The sequence below is a fragment of the Falco punctatus genome (assembly GCF_963210335.1).
Source record: "Falco punctatus genome assembly, chromosome: 5".
Classification (NCBI taxonomy): Eukaryota; Metazoa; Chordata; class Aves; order Falconiformes; family Falconidae; genus Falco; species Falco punctatus.
The window spans coordinates 12,544,864-12,563,827 of record NC_137584.1 but is presented as its reverse complement, the minus strand read 5'-3'; the positions used below and the strand labels follow the sequence as shown (position 1 = coordinate 12,563,827).

The window sequence follows — 18,964 nt, the reverse complement described above, 5'->3', positions numbered from 1 at the left end:
CTGAAGCCGCCCACAGCTTAAGTATCAGGGGAGAAGCTCTCAGATGAGCTTGGAGGAAGTAAGCAGCTTGGTGGAGTGTGATCTGGCTGTGAGGGTGCTTTGTCGCACATAGGTATATTCTAGGGCAGAACTTGGGTGGGTAAGTGATTGTATATATGTATCCAGCAATTTATGTATACAATAAAGGATCTCACTTGGTGTCTGTGCCTTCATGTGCCACATCTGAGTCTACATGATTCTTAAACCAGGCAGGATGAAGTCTCTTGGATTTTTAACATCTCCTTTCTCCTGGTACAATAGTCTCTTCTGTCTCCCTCCAAATAGTAAGTTTGTAAATTTTGATCATTTTAGTTAGAAGTAGGCCTAAAACCAGAGCTGCAAGGAAGTTTGGGTGCAAGGTTTCAAAGTTTGTGCAAGCTATAGTCCTACTTTAGAAGGTCACAACTGTAACTATGACAATGCAGTTTTCATAGTATGTTTTAAGTGGTGTGTATTAATTAATTTGAGTAGTAGATTTAAAAAGAAGCTTGTGGGGGAGATTATTTCAAATTATTGTATGTAAATGGGCTGGTGTGGATTTTTAGACAAAAACTATGATTTTTCCCTAGTGATTTTGGTTTCTTCCTTAAACTCTAAAGGCATTGCCAGAGAAGGACATTGCAATAGTGAATGGCTGTGGCTGTTCTAGAGATATTATTTCGTATGATGACTTTACAGTTGCCTGAATGTGTCACTTTCAACACTCAGTTTGCTGCAGGATTTTCTGGAGAATGTTTTAATTTTTTATGGAAGTTGTCGTGAGCTTTCCAAAAGATTGGCAGCTGTAACTGAGAGATTTTGGTAGCAGGGCGTGTGAAGAAAGTAAGTTGTTTTTTGTTTTATTTTTATCTTAAATGATTTGCAACACTGTTGCTAACAGCAATGTCAACAAAACTGACACATAATACCCCTTTGATGTTAACTCCTTGAGTTGTTGCTCCACTGCACCTTTGCTGCATCTTTCTGTTGGTAGTTTGTAATTGTGGGTTTAGAAACTTAGGCCAGTAGTAACATTAGAATCAATGTGTAAACTGTGTGTTCAGCTGCCTAAAAGTAGGCACCGATCCCATTTTTTGTGCCCTATGGTACATAGGACATGTACATATGGCTGGCAGAAGTGACAGCTCCTGTGGCAGGCTTATGCCCTCTGAAGTGGCATGTGGCAGCCAGGTGGGTTATGCTGACTTATCTCAATGGCAGTAACCTATGATGAGGCACAGGATTTAGTCTTATTGCACTGTATCCACTTGAAAGGGAGTGGATTCTCTTTGGATGGAAACCTAAATACCTGCCATGCCTATAGTTGTTTCTGTGTAAATGGAAAAAATCTAAGCATCTTACTCTCATCCTTATTCATACACATAGGATCTGATTTGGAAAGTTAACATCTCAGTTAACTATGCAAGGCAAGCAGGAAAAGAGTATGAAGTGTGCTCCCTAGTGCAAGTGGAAAATTCTGTATGGCAGGCTTTTAAACATCCCTCCTGGATGCTCTCAGTCAAACATAAATGGCACTGCAGATGTTAAGGTGACATGTAGTTCTGTGAGCCGTGGGGCCTCATTCCCTACGAACATGTCTTGCAATTGAATTGCTATGTAGATTCTGTGATGCCAGTAAAAGATTGCAGTAATGAAACATTTATAGGGTTTTTGTAGAACTGCCTATCTCATGAAACCTTTAAGAATATAATCCCTTGAAAACGCCCATGTCTGCACAAATTTTATTGCATTTGTCCAGTGGGTTAAAACATTTTTGGAGGGTGTGGGGAGAAAAGGGGGAAGAAAACAATCAGCTGTCAGCATCAACCTTGTTTTCTTGCCAAATCAGGATAAAAATATCAAGCTGAAAGCCTAAGTTATGAAGAAAATCTGCTCTGCACAGGAATGGAAGAACAGAGAGTGCTAAAAGACTTTAATATCACAGTCCTGAAATGGCTGAGCCCCATATGTCTGAAAAGCATCAGTCTGGGCAAAGTGGTCCTCTCCCTGCTTGGAAGGGAGAATGGTAAAGAATTGCACTGTCCTTTTGAACCCTTCAGTCTAGAGGAGAGGCTTCAGAAAAAGCAGTACCTAGACTCCTAGGGTACTTCTTTACTAACAAATTAAGCCTAATCTGGGACTATTCCTAAGTGTTAAGAGTGTCTGTGCTAGTAACCTGAAAGCAGGCTGCTTGGCACGCTCTTGGTCTTTGGCCCGCTAGTGTTTTCTCATCAATTTGTGCTGGTGATTTGAGAGATGGGGTGCTCTGAGGTTCACTTCCAGAAGGCAATTTCTGTGCAGCCACCTTGCTTCGAAGTAGAACAGAGATCCTTGTATGGATGCAGGTTATTTCATGTCACTTGGCTTCAGTGCTCAAAAATGTTTCTGTGCAAGTTTAACGTACTAGAATTGGTGTCATTTCAAGATGAAGTTTAACAGGAGATGGCAAGACAGTGCTGTAGAGAAAACATCCTCTTCCCCCCATTTGCCTCTGTTCCTAGCCACATGATTTACTACACGTCATACCCTTCCATGAGAAAAATAGATGTGGCAAAAAAATGAAACTGATTTAAAACTACAGATAAATTTCTACAGTGTTTTTAAATACAAGTGGCTCCTGGGAGGGCCTGATAGGCAGGGAAGAGGTTGCGAGGGTGTATGTGGTATGGGGAAGCTGGGAACAAGGAAGGGAGGGGACAAACCCTGACAGGAAGAAAGAAGAGCAAGAGAGGTGGGAGGTGAAGAGACCTCTTTTGGTGACCAGGAGCCATTGGATGAACTCAGCTGACTGTACAATTTTGAAAAAATACATTTAATCAAAGCTTGGATTCACAAGCACATTTTCATTAGAAAGGCAGAGTTGTTTACTTATTTAGATTTTGGAATACTGTAAGGATTCAAGTAGATTTTCAGATTCCTTTATTTATATTTTAATGGAGTGAAGCCATCATGACACTTTAGCTAGGGGATATAGTAAAAGAGATAAATGCACTGCTGTATACTAATTTCATGGTTTGCTGCATGTTTTTACATTATCCCAGAAACATTAAGTGATATGTAGTCTAACTTAATTCTGTGAATGAATAGTTTTATAAGAGCAAATTGATGACACTCCTTCCCTCTGCCTTTCAAGAGATGACTTGAAGGATGGTGGCAGAGAAGAGGGTCTGCCTAATTAGATCTGTCTGAAATGACTAGTGTCTTCTAGAAGTGTGCAGAAGAAGTGGCTAAAGGAACATTAACAAAAGCAATAAAATGAAAAGATCTTGTGTATACACCCTTCAGAAGGGAAATACTTAAGATAGCATAATGTTCAGTAAGGAATAGCTTGTGACCTGCTATATGAGCAAACCGGTTACCTGATTTGCTGGACAGAGATGAAGCAGGATGCATGGGAGTCAGCATAACTGTGAGTTTGCAATTTCTATGAAGCATCAAGGAGTGTGCTCCTTATGGAGCCTTCTCAGAATCTGGGCTTGGGTGAAGGATTTGGGGAACTTGCTCTGACCTCAGTCTGAGTTTTGCCTGGCATGTATCACATAAATTTGGTATTAAAGTTTGTGCCCTTCCTAATGTAACTTTAGCTTCCAGTGCATGTTTGGAAGCCTCCAAAGTAAAATTTGAAAAAAGGCCTTTTTTTTTTTTATTATTATTTGTTCTAAAATGCATTTTTGAAATATGTAATCATGAAGCAGTATTTTTATTTTTGTAAATGAAAATGCTCTTTTTCTCTGCGTTATCGTTGTATATATTATTTACTATGGGCTCTTTCAAGTTGGAATTTCATGTTGTGTTAGTACAGGAATACTGTTTCTACTCATTGTGGATCACATTCAACAGTACCTGTAAGAGTAAGTTTGAGGACTATTTTTTCTGTGAATGAAATACTCTGTATTCCACATGAAGGCAAGCATGGGATCCTTCTAGCATGTTTTCACGCAGCCTGTAAAGTTTCCACACGAATCTGTGAGGGAACTGTTGACCCACCTCTGCTGAGTCCTGTATGTGCCACTTTGTCTTTGTTATGTAGCAGTAAAGCCCAGAACCCTTTGCTATGCTGTGAAAATGCACATTTTTACAGAGCCATGCATATGAACCCTTTGAATGAGGAGCACCCCTTTACTTGTTCTCTTTAATAGCTTCATGTGCTGGTATGCATTGACCTATGTAAGGATGCAATAAACCAGAAACAAAGCCAACAGCAAAAAACAGGCTGTGGATGTCTTGAATGACTCACTGTAGCACTGCATCAGAGCTCACCATCCAGGAAAGAGTAAACAGAAACTATTTTTGAAGATACAGAGTAAAATTGTCTAACACTTCATTTTACTGATGCATCATGTGGAGGTCCAGAAGCCACATTAGAGAACTGTAATCCTTCATCAGAGCATTTGTTTGGTTGCCTAACATCTGTGGATTGTTAAGATAAGTTATTACACAGACCTGCTTTAGTTTAGATTAGTTTGGACCATATCCCAGTATATTCAATCAGGATATAATTCCTGCATGCTGCTAAATTGCTTGCTCCACATACTTCTCTAAAAATGTTTTTCAATACACAGTTTTGTCATGGAAACTCTTATGTCACCTCAAGTTTCGTTTAATTTTATTTTCCTCTTAAAGAAAAGTTTTTATTTTTCCTTTTGGACCGAATATATCTCAGAGCAAACATAGCATCTCTTAAGTGCTGAAGAGATTCCTTAACAGGGATGGTAGTGTAGCTTCTATGTGAGTATAATGCAGATTTCCTACGTGTATAATCTGTGGTGACTGGTATGTATTGTGTCCAAACTGCAGTGTCTAAAGACAGCTGTAAGAAAGTGAGTTTGTATTTACATGTCTAGTATTTCTTTTTTCTATATTCTGTATTTTTCTGTGTCTATTTGTGCATTAGCTATTCCTGTTTGTTTGGCTCTCATAATATTTTGCATAAAATGAATTACAATATCAGTGGTGATTATGTAAATCGATGGAAATTTCTTCGAGTTTATTACATACTTTATACATATCTTAAATGATCAAATACATTAAATTGTAAATGAAGTCTGCTGCCATCTTTACACATTTAAATGTTCTTACATGCATACACACATATGTAATTTAATTACAATATTTAATTTTACTTTAGTATTCCTTATCCTTCCTTTAAATGAACTCTAGTTGATTTTTTTTATTAACACTTTTTTCAACTTTTCCTGTAAAATGATAACATACAGGCAACAACAATTTTCATTAATGACTTTGTTTTATAGCATTGACATAGGTTTTATACACAGACTCATGTGCATGCACACTCTTGCTGTACAATGAGCTAACAATTGTGTCAGAGTCTATAAAGACATTTTAAAATGTAGGGGGTTTATCAGTTTAAGTCTTGCTGTTTTTTTAAATACCTGTAATAATAATACCAGGTAGACTAAAAACCTATTACATTAGAATATATAATTTGATAAACTGAATCTCTGTTTTGTGAGGTATACTAGATGAAGGAAATAAGACATTTTGGAATCAAGGGATTTCTTTATTAAAGGACTAGCATTTATTTTGTTGAAGTTGCTATTCCTATTATCCTACTGAGGCTTATCTCTTTTTTGTTGTAATACATGTTTCTGCTACTGTTGGAAAAACTGTAGCTTTTGATTAAGGTTTTTTTAATTAATTTTTAATAGGCATTTATTATCCTTCTTGAGTAGAAGAAATATAACAGTCATCTTTTGATAAAGGAATAATCCAGATACAGGGAAAAGAGTTGGATGTCATCATAGTGTGGTTTGGTCAAACAGTGCAGAAATGGTATTGGAAGTTCTGATACAGTCTTCAGACCTAAACAGATAGTCTGTTCTAGGGTGTTTTAACTAAATCTTAAGTATGTTAAAAATGTAAAATGCCTAAAATTTTCATCATGCCATGTGAGCCATGCACCTCCTCACAAGGCCAGAGAATAAGAGAGCTCAGTACCAGAGCTTTGTCCTGTTGCAGTTTCTCCCCGGAAAGTGATTGCTTTTTCTGTTCCATTTAATTTTGTGTTGTATAATTTTGCGATGGTTGCAGCATGCCTGTGTTTACACAAAATAATTTAGGCATATTTTTCATTCCAAATTTTGTCATCCTTCTTACCCTTTTTACAATTTTACCCATTCTTTTACTTCTTCCTGTGTTAAACTAAAAGATTTTCTTTCGCATTTTCCTTATTAGCTGTCAGCTTTGTTTCTTCTCATCTCTATTTTTATTTCTGACAGAATTCCTACCTCTTGTGTATTCTTCATGCATTTTGCCTTTTTTTGTTTATCTGCCTCAAAGCTCCTTCTGTCTTTGTCTCATTTTTTTCTGAAATATTCACACACCAGAGTCCTGATTAACCTTCAGTTTTTCTCTGGTGATTTACTCTTGTACCTAAGACTGTCTTGTACTGTATACACACTTGAAAGATAGAGTCTTGCTTTACTGTATGTGCTCCTGTTTATCTGTGTATCTGAAATTCGAAAAAAAAAAAAAAAAGCAGCCTAAGAAGCACTGTTTATGTACACAGCTTAATTGTGATTGCCAGGGAAACACCTTTAATTTCTTTAAGTATTATTTTCAGCTGTAACTCAGAGATGGTAAATAATAATTTCCAAGTAGTACAAAATATCGTACTTTTGCATTCTTTTCATTGGCACATTTAGTTCTCTATTAGTAGGTTTCTTTAGGTCTTACCTTACATCTCTGGTAAGTAGTTGTTGCGGATGTAGCTAAACCCGTGCACAGTAAATGCTGAATTTATTTGCTGGATAATGTTGAGTTATTTTACATGAGAAAAATTAATCAAAGGGAAATACCATGTTAATTTTTTGTAGCAGCAGAGGTTGGGAGTTAGGTGGGCAGGACTCTGCCACCCAAGATACAAGTTCCATTTAGAGTCTGGTAGGCTTGTACTGACAGTGATCCACAGCAACGAAAACAACCCAAGCCACCCCCATAACTGCATCAACACCAGCAACAAGTTGGCCATGTTGGTGTTTGTTCAGAAGAAAGCTAGGGCTGGGCTGATGGGGGTTTGCTACAGGTAGGACTGGCATATGTGGACAGTACGTTTTGGAGAAGCTCGCATAGCATGCGCCTGTAGGATGCTTGGCTGTAGCCAATGCAGTCAGCGCTTGGAGAAGCATGTTCTGGGTCCTGTCATGAGCACCAGCCTCACCAGTTTAAGGGCAAGCGAGGGATCATACCTGCTCTGTGATAGTGAGCATGCATTTCAGGGTCTGAGGGGTAGCTGCACTGACTCTTCTTGTTGTCTTCAACTAGGTTATGTGGGTATGCAATTTATGTCGAAAACAACAAGAAATCCTAACGAAATCCGGAGCGTGGTTTTTTGGAAGTGGACCACAGCCCTCACCCAGCCAGGATGGAGCACTGAGTGATACGGCAACTGGTGGAAGCTCAGATGCACCGAGAGAAAAGAAAGCAAGACTTCAAGAACGATCGAGATCACAGACTCCTTTAAGTACAGCAGCTGCCTCATCACAGGAAATCTCTTCTTCCAGTGTGCAGTCTGACCATAGGAAAGGAGCAGAAGTATCGCAGCTGGCTATGGGCCTGGACCAAAAACAAGTTTCATCAAGGTCTAGAAGTGAACCTCCAAGGGAGAGGTAATGCTTTCTGTCTTGACGGAGCCTCACAGTTATAAATGCTAGTTCAGTAATATTGCACAAGCCTGTCAGCTGGGCCTTGTGTGTGTCTAGAACCATGTAAAAACAAAGGGTAAGATGATTTGATGACTGGAGAAGGATAACCATCAAATACATTGTCTGATTCGGTCTGTGAAACAGAAATGAAGAAAAAAAAGATAATTTTATTTTGGGGATATTTTTATGTACTTCAATGCACTTTGGTGTTCACTTTTAATACAGAATTGTAGGTTACTTTTAAATTTAAAATTTGGCAGGTATTTCAAAGTGATAAAACAAAGAGCAAGCCTTTAACTTGATGAAATAATGTACTAGAAGTTAAAAAAACCCACCTCCCACCCCAAACAAACAACAGCCCCACCCTGTGTAGTTCTGTCAGATATTCTTATGTGTTGTCTTTTTGTTAATGATATTTCCTCTTTTGTGATTAAAAATAATACAATTAAAAGAGCTTATTTACACCTGCAAAGTCAACATTCATGAAGAACAGAAATAGTACCATCTTGAATTCAGAGCAAGTTGTATGCAAGAACAGAGCCAACCAGAAGGAAACTATTATATTTTAAGTGAGTAAATAAGTAAATTACTGAGCTGCGTTCACTGTGATGAAAAGGTTGAGTAGCAGCAAATCGAGGATGTTCAAGATAATGAACAGTGGCTAGTAACTTACTGTGTGGGTGAAGTCTGTCTGGGTTTCCCTGTACCAAAACTCAGGTTGGTGTTATTAATATTTATGATGTAAACAAACACATGGTGTTCTCCCCTAATTCTGTTGACTTTTTTTCCCTAACACTGGGAAGGCCCCCAGAGCAGTCGTCACTCAGATGAAGGACACTTCTAGGAAAGCAAAATGCTTTCCATTTCTGCTTTGCTGCCCAAAAGTGAGATGGCTATATTAATTATAGAATACTAATGTTCTCAACTTGTCATTGAGACTTTCAAATGAAGTCCAAGATTTCTGAATGGAGAGCATCTATGGTAAGCTCAGGTTCCATTTATTTTTCAAAAACTCAGGAGGAATAGGAGATGGAAAAAAGGAGGCAGGAGCTTAACTTGGATCATATCCAAATTTGCCTGTCCTCTTGGATGCATCTGTGATATGTAATGTGAAGATGTATCAGTTGTGGAAGGGAAGATTCAGTGCCACAAAACAAAGCCCTAGTGACTTTGTCCTAGTGCAGGTTCATCTCGAATGCAGTGTATAGCTGTGTTCAGCCTTCTTCAAAATCGATGGATTCATATGTGAACGAGTAAACAAAAGGTCAACTGGAATGATGAGAGAAATAAAAATATCTACATAAAGAATCTTTATGATTCTTCAGCTTGCTTATTCTTCCAAAGCAGAAGATGAAAGAGGAGAGAGAGAATAATTTTCACACAGCTTCATTATTCATTGTTCTGTACTTTGGCTGTGTAGAGAAATTAATGAAATTTTTTATCTTCTTTTATTACTAGAGAAAGGAATGTCATTAATTTGTCTCAAGGAATCAATTTGCTTTTCTTTGTATACTTATGAAATGGGCACTTCTTTTTAGACTTTTAGTACAATAAAGCAAACTAGGTCAAATATTATTGTTTCTGGATATATTCTCTTTTGCATTTTTTTATATCCATATTACTTCTTTCTGTAATGTTACTGTGGGAATATACTCCATTTGGTGGTGTTTATGTGTCAGGGTGCTTGAAGAGAATTGTGTGGTTAGTCTGTAACCCTCATGACTGCTGCCAGAAAAATGACATACTCCAATACTGTCATAGTGCTGCAGTTGCTACAAAGACAACTTTGAGTTTTCCTACTTACATGGGTAAATTCTTTTTTATCTGCATTTATCCAATTTAATATTCTTTGTGATTTTATTAATTATTTGGGACCATCCATAATTTATGTTTTTGTGGGCTCTGGAAGTTGTTTGCTATTGGAAAATAAAAGTATTGCTGGAAGGATTAATAGATGTAATTCATGTTAATGGATCCACTACCTTTCTGTGTGTTTTGCTGTAGCTTATCCTGGTTTAGAGTCTATTGATGGTAGCACTGTACACAAGCATTTTTATCTTGCATACAATTCTTCAAATTATTGTACTCCTTTTCATTGTAGAAAGAAGACAATACTGGTTTCAGACCAGAATGGCAAAGGTATAAAGAGTGAGCGTAAGCGTGTGCCAAAATCCTCACTTCAAAAAGAAGGACCAACAGATGACCGGGAGCGAAAAGAACGGCACGAAGGTAGAAGGCTGGAGAAAGGCAAGTCACAGGACTACCCAGACTTGCAAGAGAAACTTGAGGAAGGCAAAGTGCCTGATGATGAAAAACAAAGGAAGGAAGATGAATATCATACCCGTTACAGGAGTGACCCCAATTTGGCAAGATACCCTGTAAAACCGCATCCTGAGGAACAGCAGATGCGCATGCATGCAAAAGTTTCTAAAGCACGGCACGAGAGAAGACACAGTGATGTAGCTTTGCCACATACAGAAATGGAGGAAGCGGAGGTACCTGAGAATAAATTAGGAAAACGCTCACAATTACAGGGAACTCAGGACAGAAAATCTCTTGTGGAAACTCAGAGGTCGTACTCTATAGACAGAACAGGTGATGTAAGAATTTCTGTTTCTAAACAATTAACTAATCATAGCCCACCAACTCCCAGGCATAGTCCAGTTCCTATAGAGCACGTAGAATACAAGAACCACGATTCTTTTAAAAAACAGAGCCGCCTTGATCCTAGCTCTGCTATTCTCATGCGAAAAGCAAAGCGGGAGAAAATGGAGACCATGCTAAGGAATGATTCCCTTAGCTCTGACCAGTCGGAATCAGTGCGGCCATCCCCTCCAAAGCCTCATAGAGCAAAAAGAGGCGGAAAGAAAAGGCAGATGTCAGTTAGTAGCTCAGAGGAAGAAGGGGCATCAACACCAGAATATACTAGCTGTGAAGATGTGGAGATAGAAAGTGAAAGTGTCAGTGAAAAAGGTAAGGACCTTTATGTATATTATGCACATGGCCATGGTTTGGGGAAAAAATATATCTGTATTTTTCTCTCTCTTTTGCCTCTTTTTTAAACATACACTTTTGGTTTTCCTCTTACCTTTTTTCTTTCCCAACTGAAAAGTGTCTTGTACCTGTTTACATTTGGTTTGCAATGTTTCCTTTTGCATTCTTAGATGAGGTGGTTACAGGTAGCATCAGCTGGTGCCTTTATTTCTCATTCTTTTCCCTCTTTCACCTAGAACTGACAGAATTCAGTTTATTCTCTCGATGATGTCTGTATTCCCTTGGTCATTGCTTCATCCTTTTGTCTGTATCCAGAATAATTTTCTGTGAATGAATTCAAATGGAAAGTGAGTTATGTAACAATCTGAGAAGACTATTGTAAAGCATCATAATCTTACTGACACCTCAGTTTTGAGGCATGCAAAATTTTCCTACATTTAATAAAATGTCAAGGATCTGCCAGAATTCATTGTTAATAAGGACAGCATACAGGGCAAGGGGAGTGTTATATAGGAAAGAAATGAGAATTGCCTAACTTGTTGTTGAGATGAATTTGCTCCCAAGCTTACAAGTATGTTTAAAGTCTGTTACTTCAGTTTGTCTTCTTCTGTTGATGGTAACACTCAGCAGTAAAGCATAAGTAGAGTACATGATGGGCTTTTAAAACAAAGCCTTTCTACCAGCTGAAGAAGTTAAACAAAGTCATGAATGGTGAACATTTGTATCGTCAGAAAAGACTGTGGTAGAGCCTACTAACTGTCTTATGACCTGTATTTGTCTTTAAGTGACGCTACAGTGAGCTGAAGGCTTTTTATGTCTCTGGAATTAGCGTTTAGCTCTGTAGTTTAATTATCTATGTTTGTAACTTGGAAATTTGCTGCTGGTGTTCATACTCAAAATGCCAACGGCTTGTCTGCATTTTCTTTTAGTTCCTGGCACTGTTTCCTGACATGCCTTTTGATTCATGTATGCTAACTTGTCTGTGTCTTTATCTGATGTTGTGGCCTCCTGACATCCCCTAAAGCTCCAGGTATAAATGTAAAAAGAGACATTTCTCTTCTATTCCATCTGAATAACTGGTTTTTTTAACTGTCTAAGCATTAAGTTTCTATTTAAATACGGAAGCTTTCTTTGCTGCTCATTTTTAAGGAGGAATGATGATCATGCCCCTGAAATTTTCATCCAGATTCTGCTTAGACAAAAAAAAAACTTAACTTTTTTGACTGTCAGGGTTGTCAGACACTGGAAAATATCTCTCGGAGGTGTACAGTCTCTGCCATTGAAGATTCTCAAATCCCAAATGGAAAAGCCCCATAGCAATTTGCTGTAGCTGACCCTGCTTTTGAGAAAGGAGATTTGATCTAGGGACCTACAGAGGTCCCTTCCAGTCTCAACTGTGCTGTCTTTCTAAGAGAGCACATCTCTTTCCCTTATACCGTGGCAATGTTTTATGCTGACATCTGGATTTGTGTAGTTTTCCCTGATTTCCTCTGTTGGTAGTAGTGGTCTGCAATGTAAAATTTCCTTTCCATCTTTGTTTTTTGCTTTCATTTGTGTGCATCAGTTTGAGGTTTCTTATGAAGTAGAAAGGATTTCTCATATTCAGTGAGGTGTATCATTATAAATTGGAAGGTCTTTGATGTAAAAGTCAAGTCCAGGCTGAAAGTCATTGATACTGATATCAATATGTTGACATAGTTTGCTCTGTAATGATCCTTTGTAAGTAAATCCGTTCGATGGTTACTTTCAGGCTTGACACTAATCTCAGCTTTTGACCAGTCTCCCATTGTATTGTTAAACCATGAAGGGTTGGACTTCTTTCCTTCAGTGTTACGAATCCCAGAGGATTTCAAATGTCACTAAATGCTCATGTTCTTAATAATTGAATCAAGTTCTTGGTTACCTCTGAGATACATGTTTAGGCACCTCCCCCTTTAGGCATTGGATGCCGTGGTCTGTATCATACCAGTGTGCTATGTCACTGTATTTGAATAAAAATTATAAATAGGAGTATGTTAGGGACCTGTCTGACCCCTGCCAACTCAATACTTGGTTGATATCGTTGAGCATTCCTTGAGACCTTATCTCTACTGGTCAGTAAGCTAGCACTATGTTATTAATCAGAATATATATACGTGTGTGTATATTATATGTATATGGGGTTATGGAATACATTAATTACAGAAATATATTTATTAATTTAATAGCTCTGAGGTGTAGCTGTTAATGGTTTTTTTGCCTGATCTTGATATGACTTTTACAGTCTTTGTCATGGGAAAAGAAGTGGAGAGCATTTGAAGCTGGGGGTGGAGTACAGAAAAATAGCTAGGAAATGTGAATACAAATGAGAAAGCAGAAGCATTTTTGTAGTAAAGTAACCAGTTATTTTTAGAATTAAATTTTCATCGGTACTTAAAAAAAATCTACAGTATTTCTTAAGAATAAATGGAAAGGTAGGAAATTATATTACCTAAGAAAATCTTTTAGAAATCCTTCAGTATTTTAAAAGAAAAAATGCCACAATAAAGGGATGTAGTGTTACAAAATTGATGCAAATAATTTAAAAATGCCTGTAACTGAGGGCAGAATACAATTCTTAACTATTTAACAGCATTTTTACAAACGGAATTTCACCCACCATTGCTTCAGTGCTTTGCTTGTAATTTGGGTGAGATACTGGACAGGTCTCTAGTTATAGCACTTTAATTTATAAGTCCAGGAGGGTCTGGAATCCATCCTGTCTTATCTAAATATCAGCTCAGCCATATATCTGATACCAAAGCAATGTAAATGGAGCTAGAAAGACAGAGTTATCGCAAATAAAATTTTTAACTTTGAAAAGCCTATCCAAGAAAAAACAAGATCTTAAAATTAATGTTCACATTTGGTGAGTGCCAATATAAAGCACAGCAACTAAGTAAAGATGTACTGTTTTCAATTCTATATTGAACAACTAAAATAAAAGTTTTCTATGGAAAACGGCTTACAAAGATTTTTAAAAGAAAATGATGCCACACAGAAGTGTAAGGTATAGGTAGAGTGGATGAGGCTGTATTAAAAATCAATAGGCAAAAATAACATATAAAAGTAGATGCTGTGCAAAAGTTACTTTTTAACTTTTCCATTTCCTAGAAATGTTGTTCAGGATTGCATTACCCTATCTTCTGACTACAAACAACATTCTAAAAGTTATATTCTTCAATACAACGGAAGCTAATTTCAGTATTGCATCCGCTGCTATTTACTGTAACCATTTAATATGTATTTCTTCAAAATTATTACTAAAATAATTTGCAAGCACTAGAGATACTTTCTTTCCAAAAAATAAATGTCTTTTGCAATCCACTGGGATTTTGCCTCTTTGGCAGAGGACCAAAAGATTTACGTCAAGTTGTTTCTATGTTGGAGTAAATCTAGAGAAAGAGCTGTTTAGTGATGCCCAAAAAAGTAATCTCAAATTTCTTTTATAAAACATCTGCACCCTCTACAGGACACTTTTACTGATTGTTGATAACTGTTTTCATGCTATTATTAACACACGTGACAGGACTCCTTCTGAAATCGGTAATAGTTGAACATTAAGTGGACCGGGTTCCTAGTGACTAATGCTGTCCTGGCAAGGCAAAAGAGTCCTCTTGGAAGGCATAGATTGCATTCATACTTGCTTCAAAGACTTGCAAGAATAACATAAACCAGACTATTACAAATGAAATCCATACCTAATTTTAAAACTGGGAACAGCTTCTGCCTACTGCTATCCCATGAAGAATGCAAACTAAATTTGGAGTAAGTTTGAGAAAAAATATTTTCTTAAAAGTTTTAAACCAAGAATTTGTTTAGAACTAGTAGATTTGTGTCCTTACAAGGTTGAATGTAACTTCTTTTATCCCGTGACAGATACAATAGATATTCTAGACTTCTGTCATGCAGTCTTTGAAACTGGAAGATAAAACAATGTTGGAAATTGGAACAATGTGAGGAGGTACTGAAAGCTGCTCATGTACTTTTATGTAAATAGATGTGCTAATGGTTTTACATTTCGCATACTCATTGTTTCTATTTGCCTATACGTGTATTTTGTTCACATCGTTCAGGCTTGAAAATATGCCTGATACTTGCATATTGTCAGCAAAATGGTAAAAAGTGAAGTAAACCACACTTTGTATACTTGCTAACGGATTTAACTGGGAGTAAGGAGAGCATGATAGAGTTGGAGCCTGGTTTGAAAAAAAAAACACCTTCTGAGATCACATTCTGGTTTCTTTCAGTGAAGATGTGTTTCATTCATAATGCCTTTCTTACAGTACTGGGAAGAACAGTGACTCCATTTAATTTCATTTCATTCTTATAGCATTACCCTTCTGGTTAGAGAGTGTTAGGGGCAGGGATCTTGTCGGGATCTTGGTCTATGCACACTTGTGAGGCAGGGGGCTTGTGACCAGGGGGAGAGGGCTTGGAGGTCAGAAGGAGAAATGGATGCTGTGGTTTGCAGGAAATGTGTTGGTGCTGGCTCAGCTCCAGGAGGAGATCATCAGACCCCTTCGTCCTCTGGTGTTTTGAGTGCTGCTTTGGGTGCTCGTGCTTTTGGGTGCTTCTGTGGGAAGGAGAACATAAATTAAATCCCTGTCCCAGTCATTTCTTCCAGGTGCTGTAATATTGCTGGCAAGGAAGGTAACTTGTGAGCTAAGAGAGAAACCACATGTGTGCAGAAGGGTGTATAAATGGACCTAAATAAAACATCAAGAAAAGGCTACAGAGAAGAGAAGGCTGGTTTTAAATGTTTTTAGCTAAACTTTTTCACTGAGGTATTTTTAAAATCTGGAGTGTAGTCAAATCAAGTTGTACTGTAACATCTGCTAGCGTATTTTAACATCTGTTCATATGGAGAGCTGGGCATGGAGTTTTAAAAACAGCTGAATTTGTTTAAAAATGTGTCTGAGCTTTAACTTTTACACTATTTAGCGTAAAATAAATTACCCTTGCTAGGTTATAAGAAATTAGTTCCAATTTATCTTGTATTCCTTGTGCAGTAATTTAGATCTATATCTGAATCGGATTTTAATGAAAATATAATCTAAAATGACTGCTTTCAGAATTCTGGTCAGCGCTAACACTATTCAGTGCTATCAATATTAAGTGCTTTTGAGTAACTGAAGTGATTTACAGTGCTTATGGAGCTGTAAACAAGTGCTTGTTAAATTACTGTTGGGCAGTAAGAAGTGTGTTTTGTGTATATGGAATTATGTGAAGTATATGCATGCATATGCAAATGAAAGAAGCTGAACATGAGTGGCGAAAAAATTCATACTGTTGACAAGAATTCCAACACTTCACTGAGATACGTAACTATATAAATGGGGATGTCATGAAAGATATATAGCTGAATTCTCCTTTAAACTCCTAATAAAGCCCTCTCTCCAGTTCAAGGTGGTTGTGAATGCGCTGGAGAGACTTTGCAGAAGAGCAGTGAGACTGAGGTATATAAAACATGATATATAAGGAAAGGTGGCATCAATTGGGGTTGAAGAGTCTAGAAAAGACAGAAAGAAGGGAAAAAAAAAAAAAAAGGAAAACTCTTCAAAAACACCCCAAAAGGGCAGGGAAGCAAGATTGGGCTTCAAATGGGAAAGAAGAAGCTGGAGACGGAAAGAGATTGACTGAGTACTTCTCTCTTCCCCTTGAGGGTTAAGTTACTGCTAGGGATGTTGAAGCTTCAGAATCCATGTCAAGTATGAGGACAGATAAGCAAAGTTAAGGATAATTGTAATCATAATTTCTTACTCAGTTGAAATAGAGGATTCCTGGAAATAAAAATTAATTACTTCATTGGCTGCACTGAATTTGCTCAATGTTAGAAATTCTACTGCTGTTCCTCTGGAAGGCTCTGCCCAAGGTGGGCAAACATGGGGCTAAATCCACAGTATTCCTGACACTAGCTTAATCTTTTTTGTCACCCTTTAAGTAATGATATTTGATAGCCATTTGCAGTATAAATTTATGTAATAATCTGATTTTTGAAAAGGAAAAAAAGTACATTTTGACTTACCAAGAGACATGGAGAAAAAGGTTGTCACAAACTGTTAAATCTGAGTCCTTTCTTTCATCTCTGACAGTTGGCAAGGCATTATGTTTCACTGCTGTTAACATGCTCTGTCTTCTGTGTTGCTTGTTTGTTCACATGTTCATTGTTTTATTGGTTGTTCATTGTCACTTACCTTTCTCCTGTACATCTAGTTCATAAAATAGCAACAAATTTTTCCTAACGGTAAATTGCCCAGTAGGAAGACAAGCGTTGTCATTACAAAGAGGGGGATAGTAAAGCAGGGAGGAATTAGGATCATATGTTCAAAAAGACTTAATACCTGACAAGCAGGTTGGCTTTAATTTCAGGAGCTGTGAGAGTGTTTGGACCTGCAGAGAAACTCCAGACTTCTTTAGGTTTCTCCATGGAAGACCAATTCTCAAGAACATTGAGCAGTCAGGTGTTTTCCATACAGAAAGCACTGGATGTAGCAGGCGTGAGAAAAGCAGCGAGAGCTTCAGGTCATGGAGCACTTTTTAAGGGTCCAAGAGGGAGCTGAAAGGTTTTAAAAAAACTTGCCCAGATTTTAGTTGCTGAGCACTTTCCAAAATGCAGCTACACAGTGGAGTTCAAACTAGCTAGCCTGAAACGTGGCATGGCATTATGACTAGAAGATGACCCTTTCCCCTACCACATCCTACTACTGAGTATTTTGCACATGCATGTATTTTTTGTAGATCATAAAAGTTATATGAGCCGCTACTCAGGATTTACTCAGGCATTATGACTAGAAGATGACCCTTTCCCCTACCACATCCTACTACTGAGTATTTTGCACATGCATGTATTTTTTGTAGATCATAAAAGCTATATGAGCTGCTACTCAGGATTTACTCAGTCTTTTGATGTGAGAGCTAGAGGAAAACTGTGAAGCATGAAGCAAACTGTTTGGTAAAGCTGCATAATTGTGGATCATCTGTGCAGCATATTGAGGGCCGAGTTCAGGTGGACTGGAATCCAAACCTTTGCTTTTTTCCAACTGTATGGGGAAGCTCCCCCCTTGCGGGTGAAAAATGAAAGCTTGTGAAAGAAAAAGGTAAATTAATTATTGGCTTAATATAGAATAATACATACACTTTTATTAATTTTAGAGTTAATTTTAGTTAAATATAGAGCTAATTAGGAACAAACAAGCATCTGATTCTGTTATTTTCTGAAAATGTTCATTCTCTTTCCTTTTGTTAGATACTTAGATTCAGTGTATTCATTCAGATCATCCTATTGAGTCCAAACTTAGGGATTATACAGTATGGTACTGAGTATTATTGCTTACTATTTTGTGTTAATATTTCTTTGATACTTTTTTTTAATTGCTTATAATAATGCACTTAATTTCTGTAATACACAGGAACCGTTGCGGTTTCTTTCTTTCAGCACAACTTTGAATAGATAGACTGGCCTGTTTGAGCTTCCTGAAATCAGTGTGCTGATAAATGGCCTCTAGGAAAAACCTGATTGTGTCAGAAAGAAGGTTAATAATTATGAAATGTCTGTATTTCCTTTAACTAATTATGTATGGTTTCATCCTGTTCCTGTCCATTCTGAATGTCCCTCTGAACACTGTTTTCCCATCTTTGCTGATGTGTTTTGCATCGCTCGAACGCTTTCTTCCTTCCTTCTTTGTCCTTCTGTACAACATAAAAACTTCAAAATCTGGGCCTTCCCACCTACACTTTGGAACCACTGATGTTAATTCTTTTCTCCACCCATGATAAAAAGCATAAGAGTTATGTTTTCAAATGTGCACATTTTATATGGTATTTTGGCTATATTTATTCTGTTAGTAAATTAAAGAGCCATTCTTTGACATCTCTGGCCAAGTAACAAAACATGGTGCATTTCCATATGATGAAACTCTTGCATTCCTCAAGAGAAAGGCTGCATGGAAGCTGTCTATTAGGATTTATTCTTGGCCTGTCTCCTGCATAGAAATAAATGGGCGAATGCTAACTGACCCAGGGCGCAACTGTTCCAGGGTTACTCTAGTGACAGAGCGAGAAAGACAATCCACTTGGCACTGTCTAATACACTGATAAAAATGTAGTCACTGTTTCTTGTTTGTCTGCCTTGCATTTAAATTGCAAGTTCAGTGAAGTCTGGGGTTTCTTTTTGTGTTTGTACAGTGCCTAACTTAGTGGGATTTCAGTCCATGACTAAGACTCCGACCTACTTTGATGATAATAAAATAGTATGCTTATTTAATGCA

The 18,964-nt window shown here is 37.5% G+C and overlaps 1 protein-coding gene across 50 annotated transcripts in view; it reads left to right on the top strand.

The window, feature by feature from the left end:
* RIMS1 (regulating synaptic membrane exocytosis 1) overlaps window positions 1–18,964 on the top strand; it is a 345,465-nt gene that overhangs the window by 139,988 nt on the left and 186,513 nt on the right. For 46 of the 50 annotated variants that reach the window (XR_013928345.1, XM_080388757.1, XM_080388725.1 and 43 more), the window contains 2 exons: window positions 7,303–7,646; window positions 9,784–10,655. Coding sequence is in view for 49 of the 50 variants with exons in the window: in XM_080388757.1 (XP_080244883.1) it covers window positions 7,303–7,646; window positions 9,784–10,655 (1,216 nt within the window). In the remaining variant the exon portion in view is untranslated. The other 4 variants (XM_080388737.1, XM_080388734.1, XM_080388729.1 and 1 more) reach the window with 4 other exon arrangements.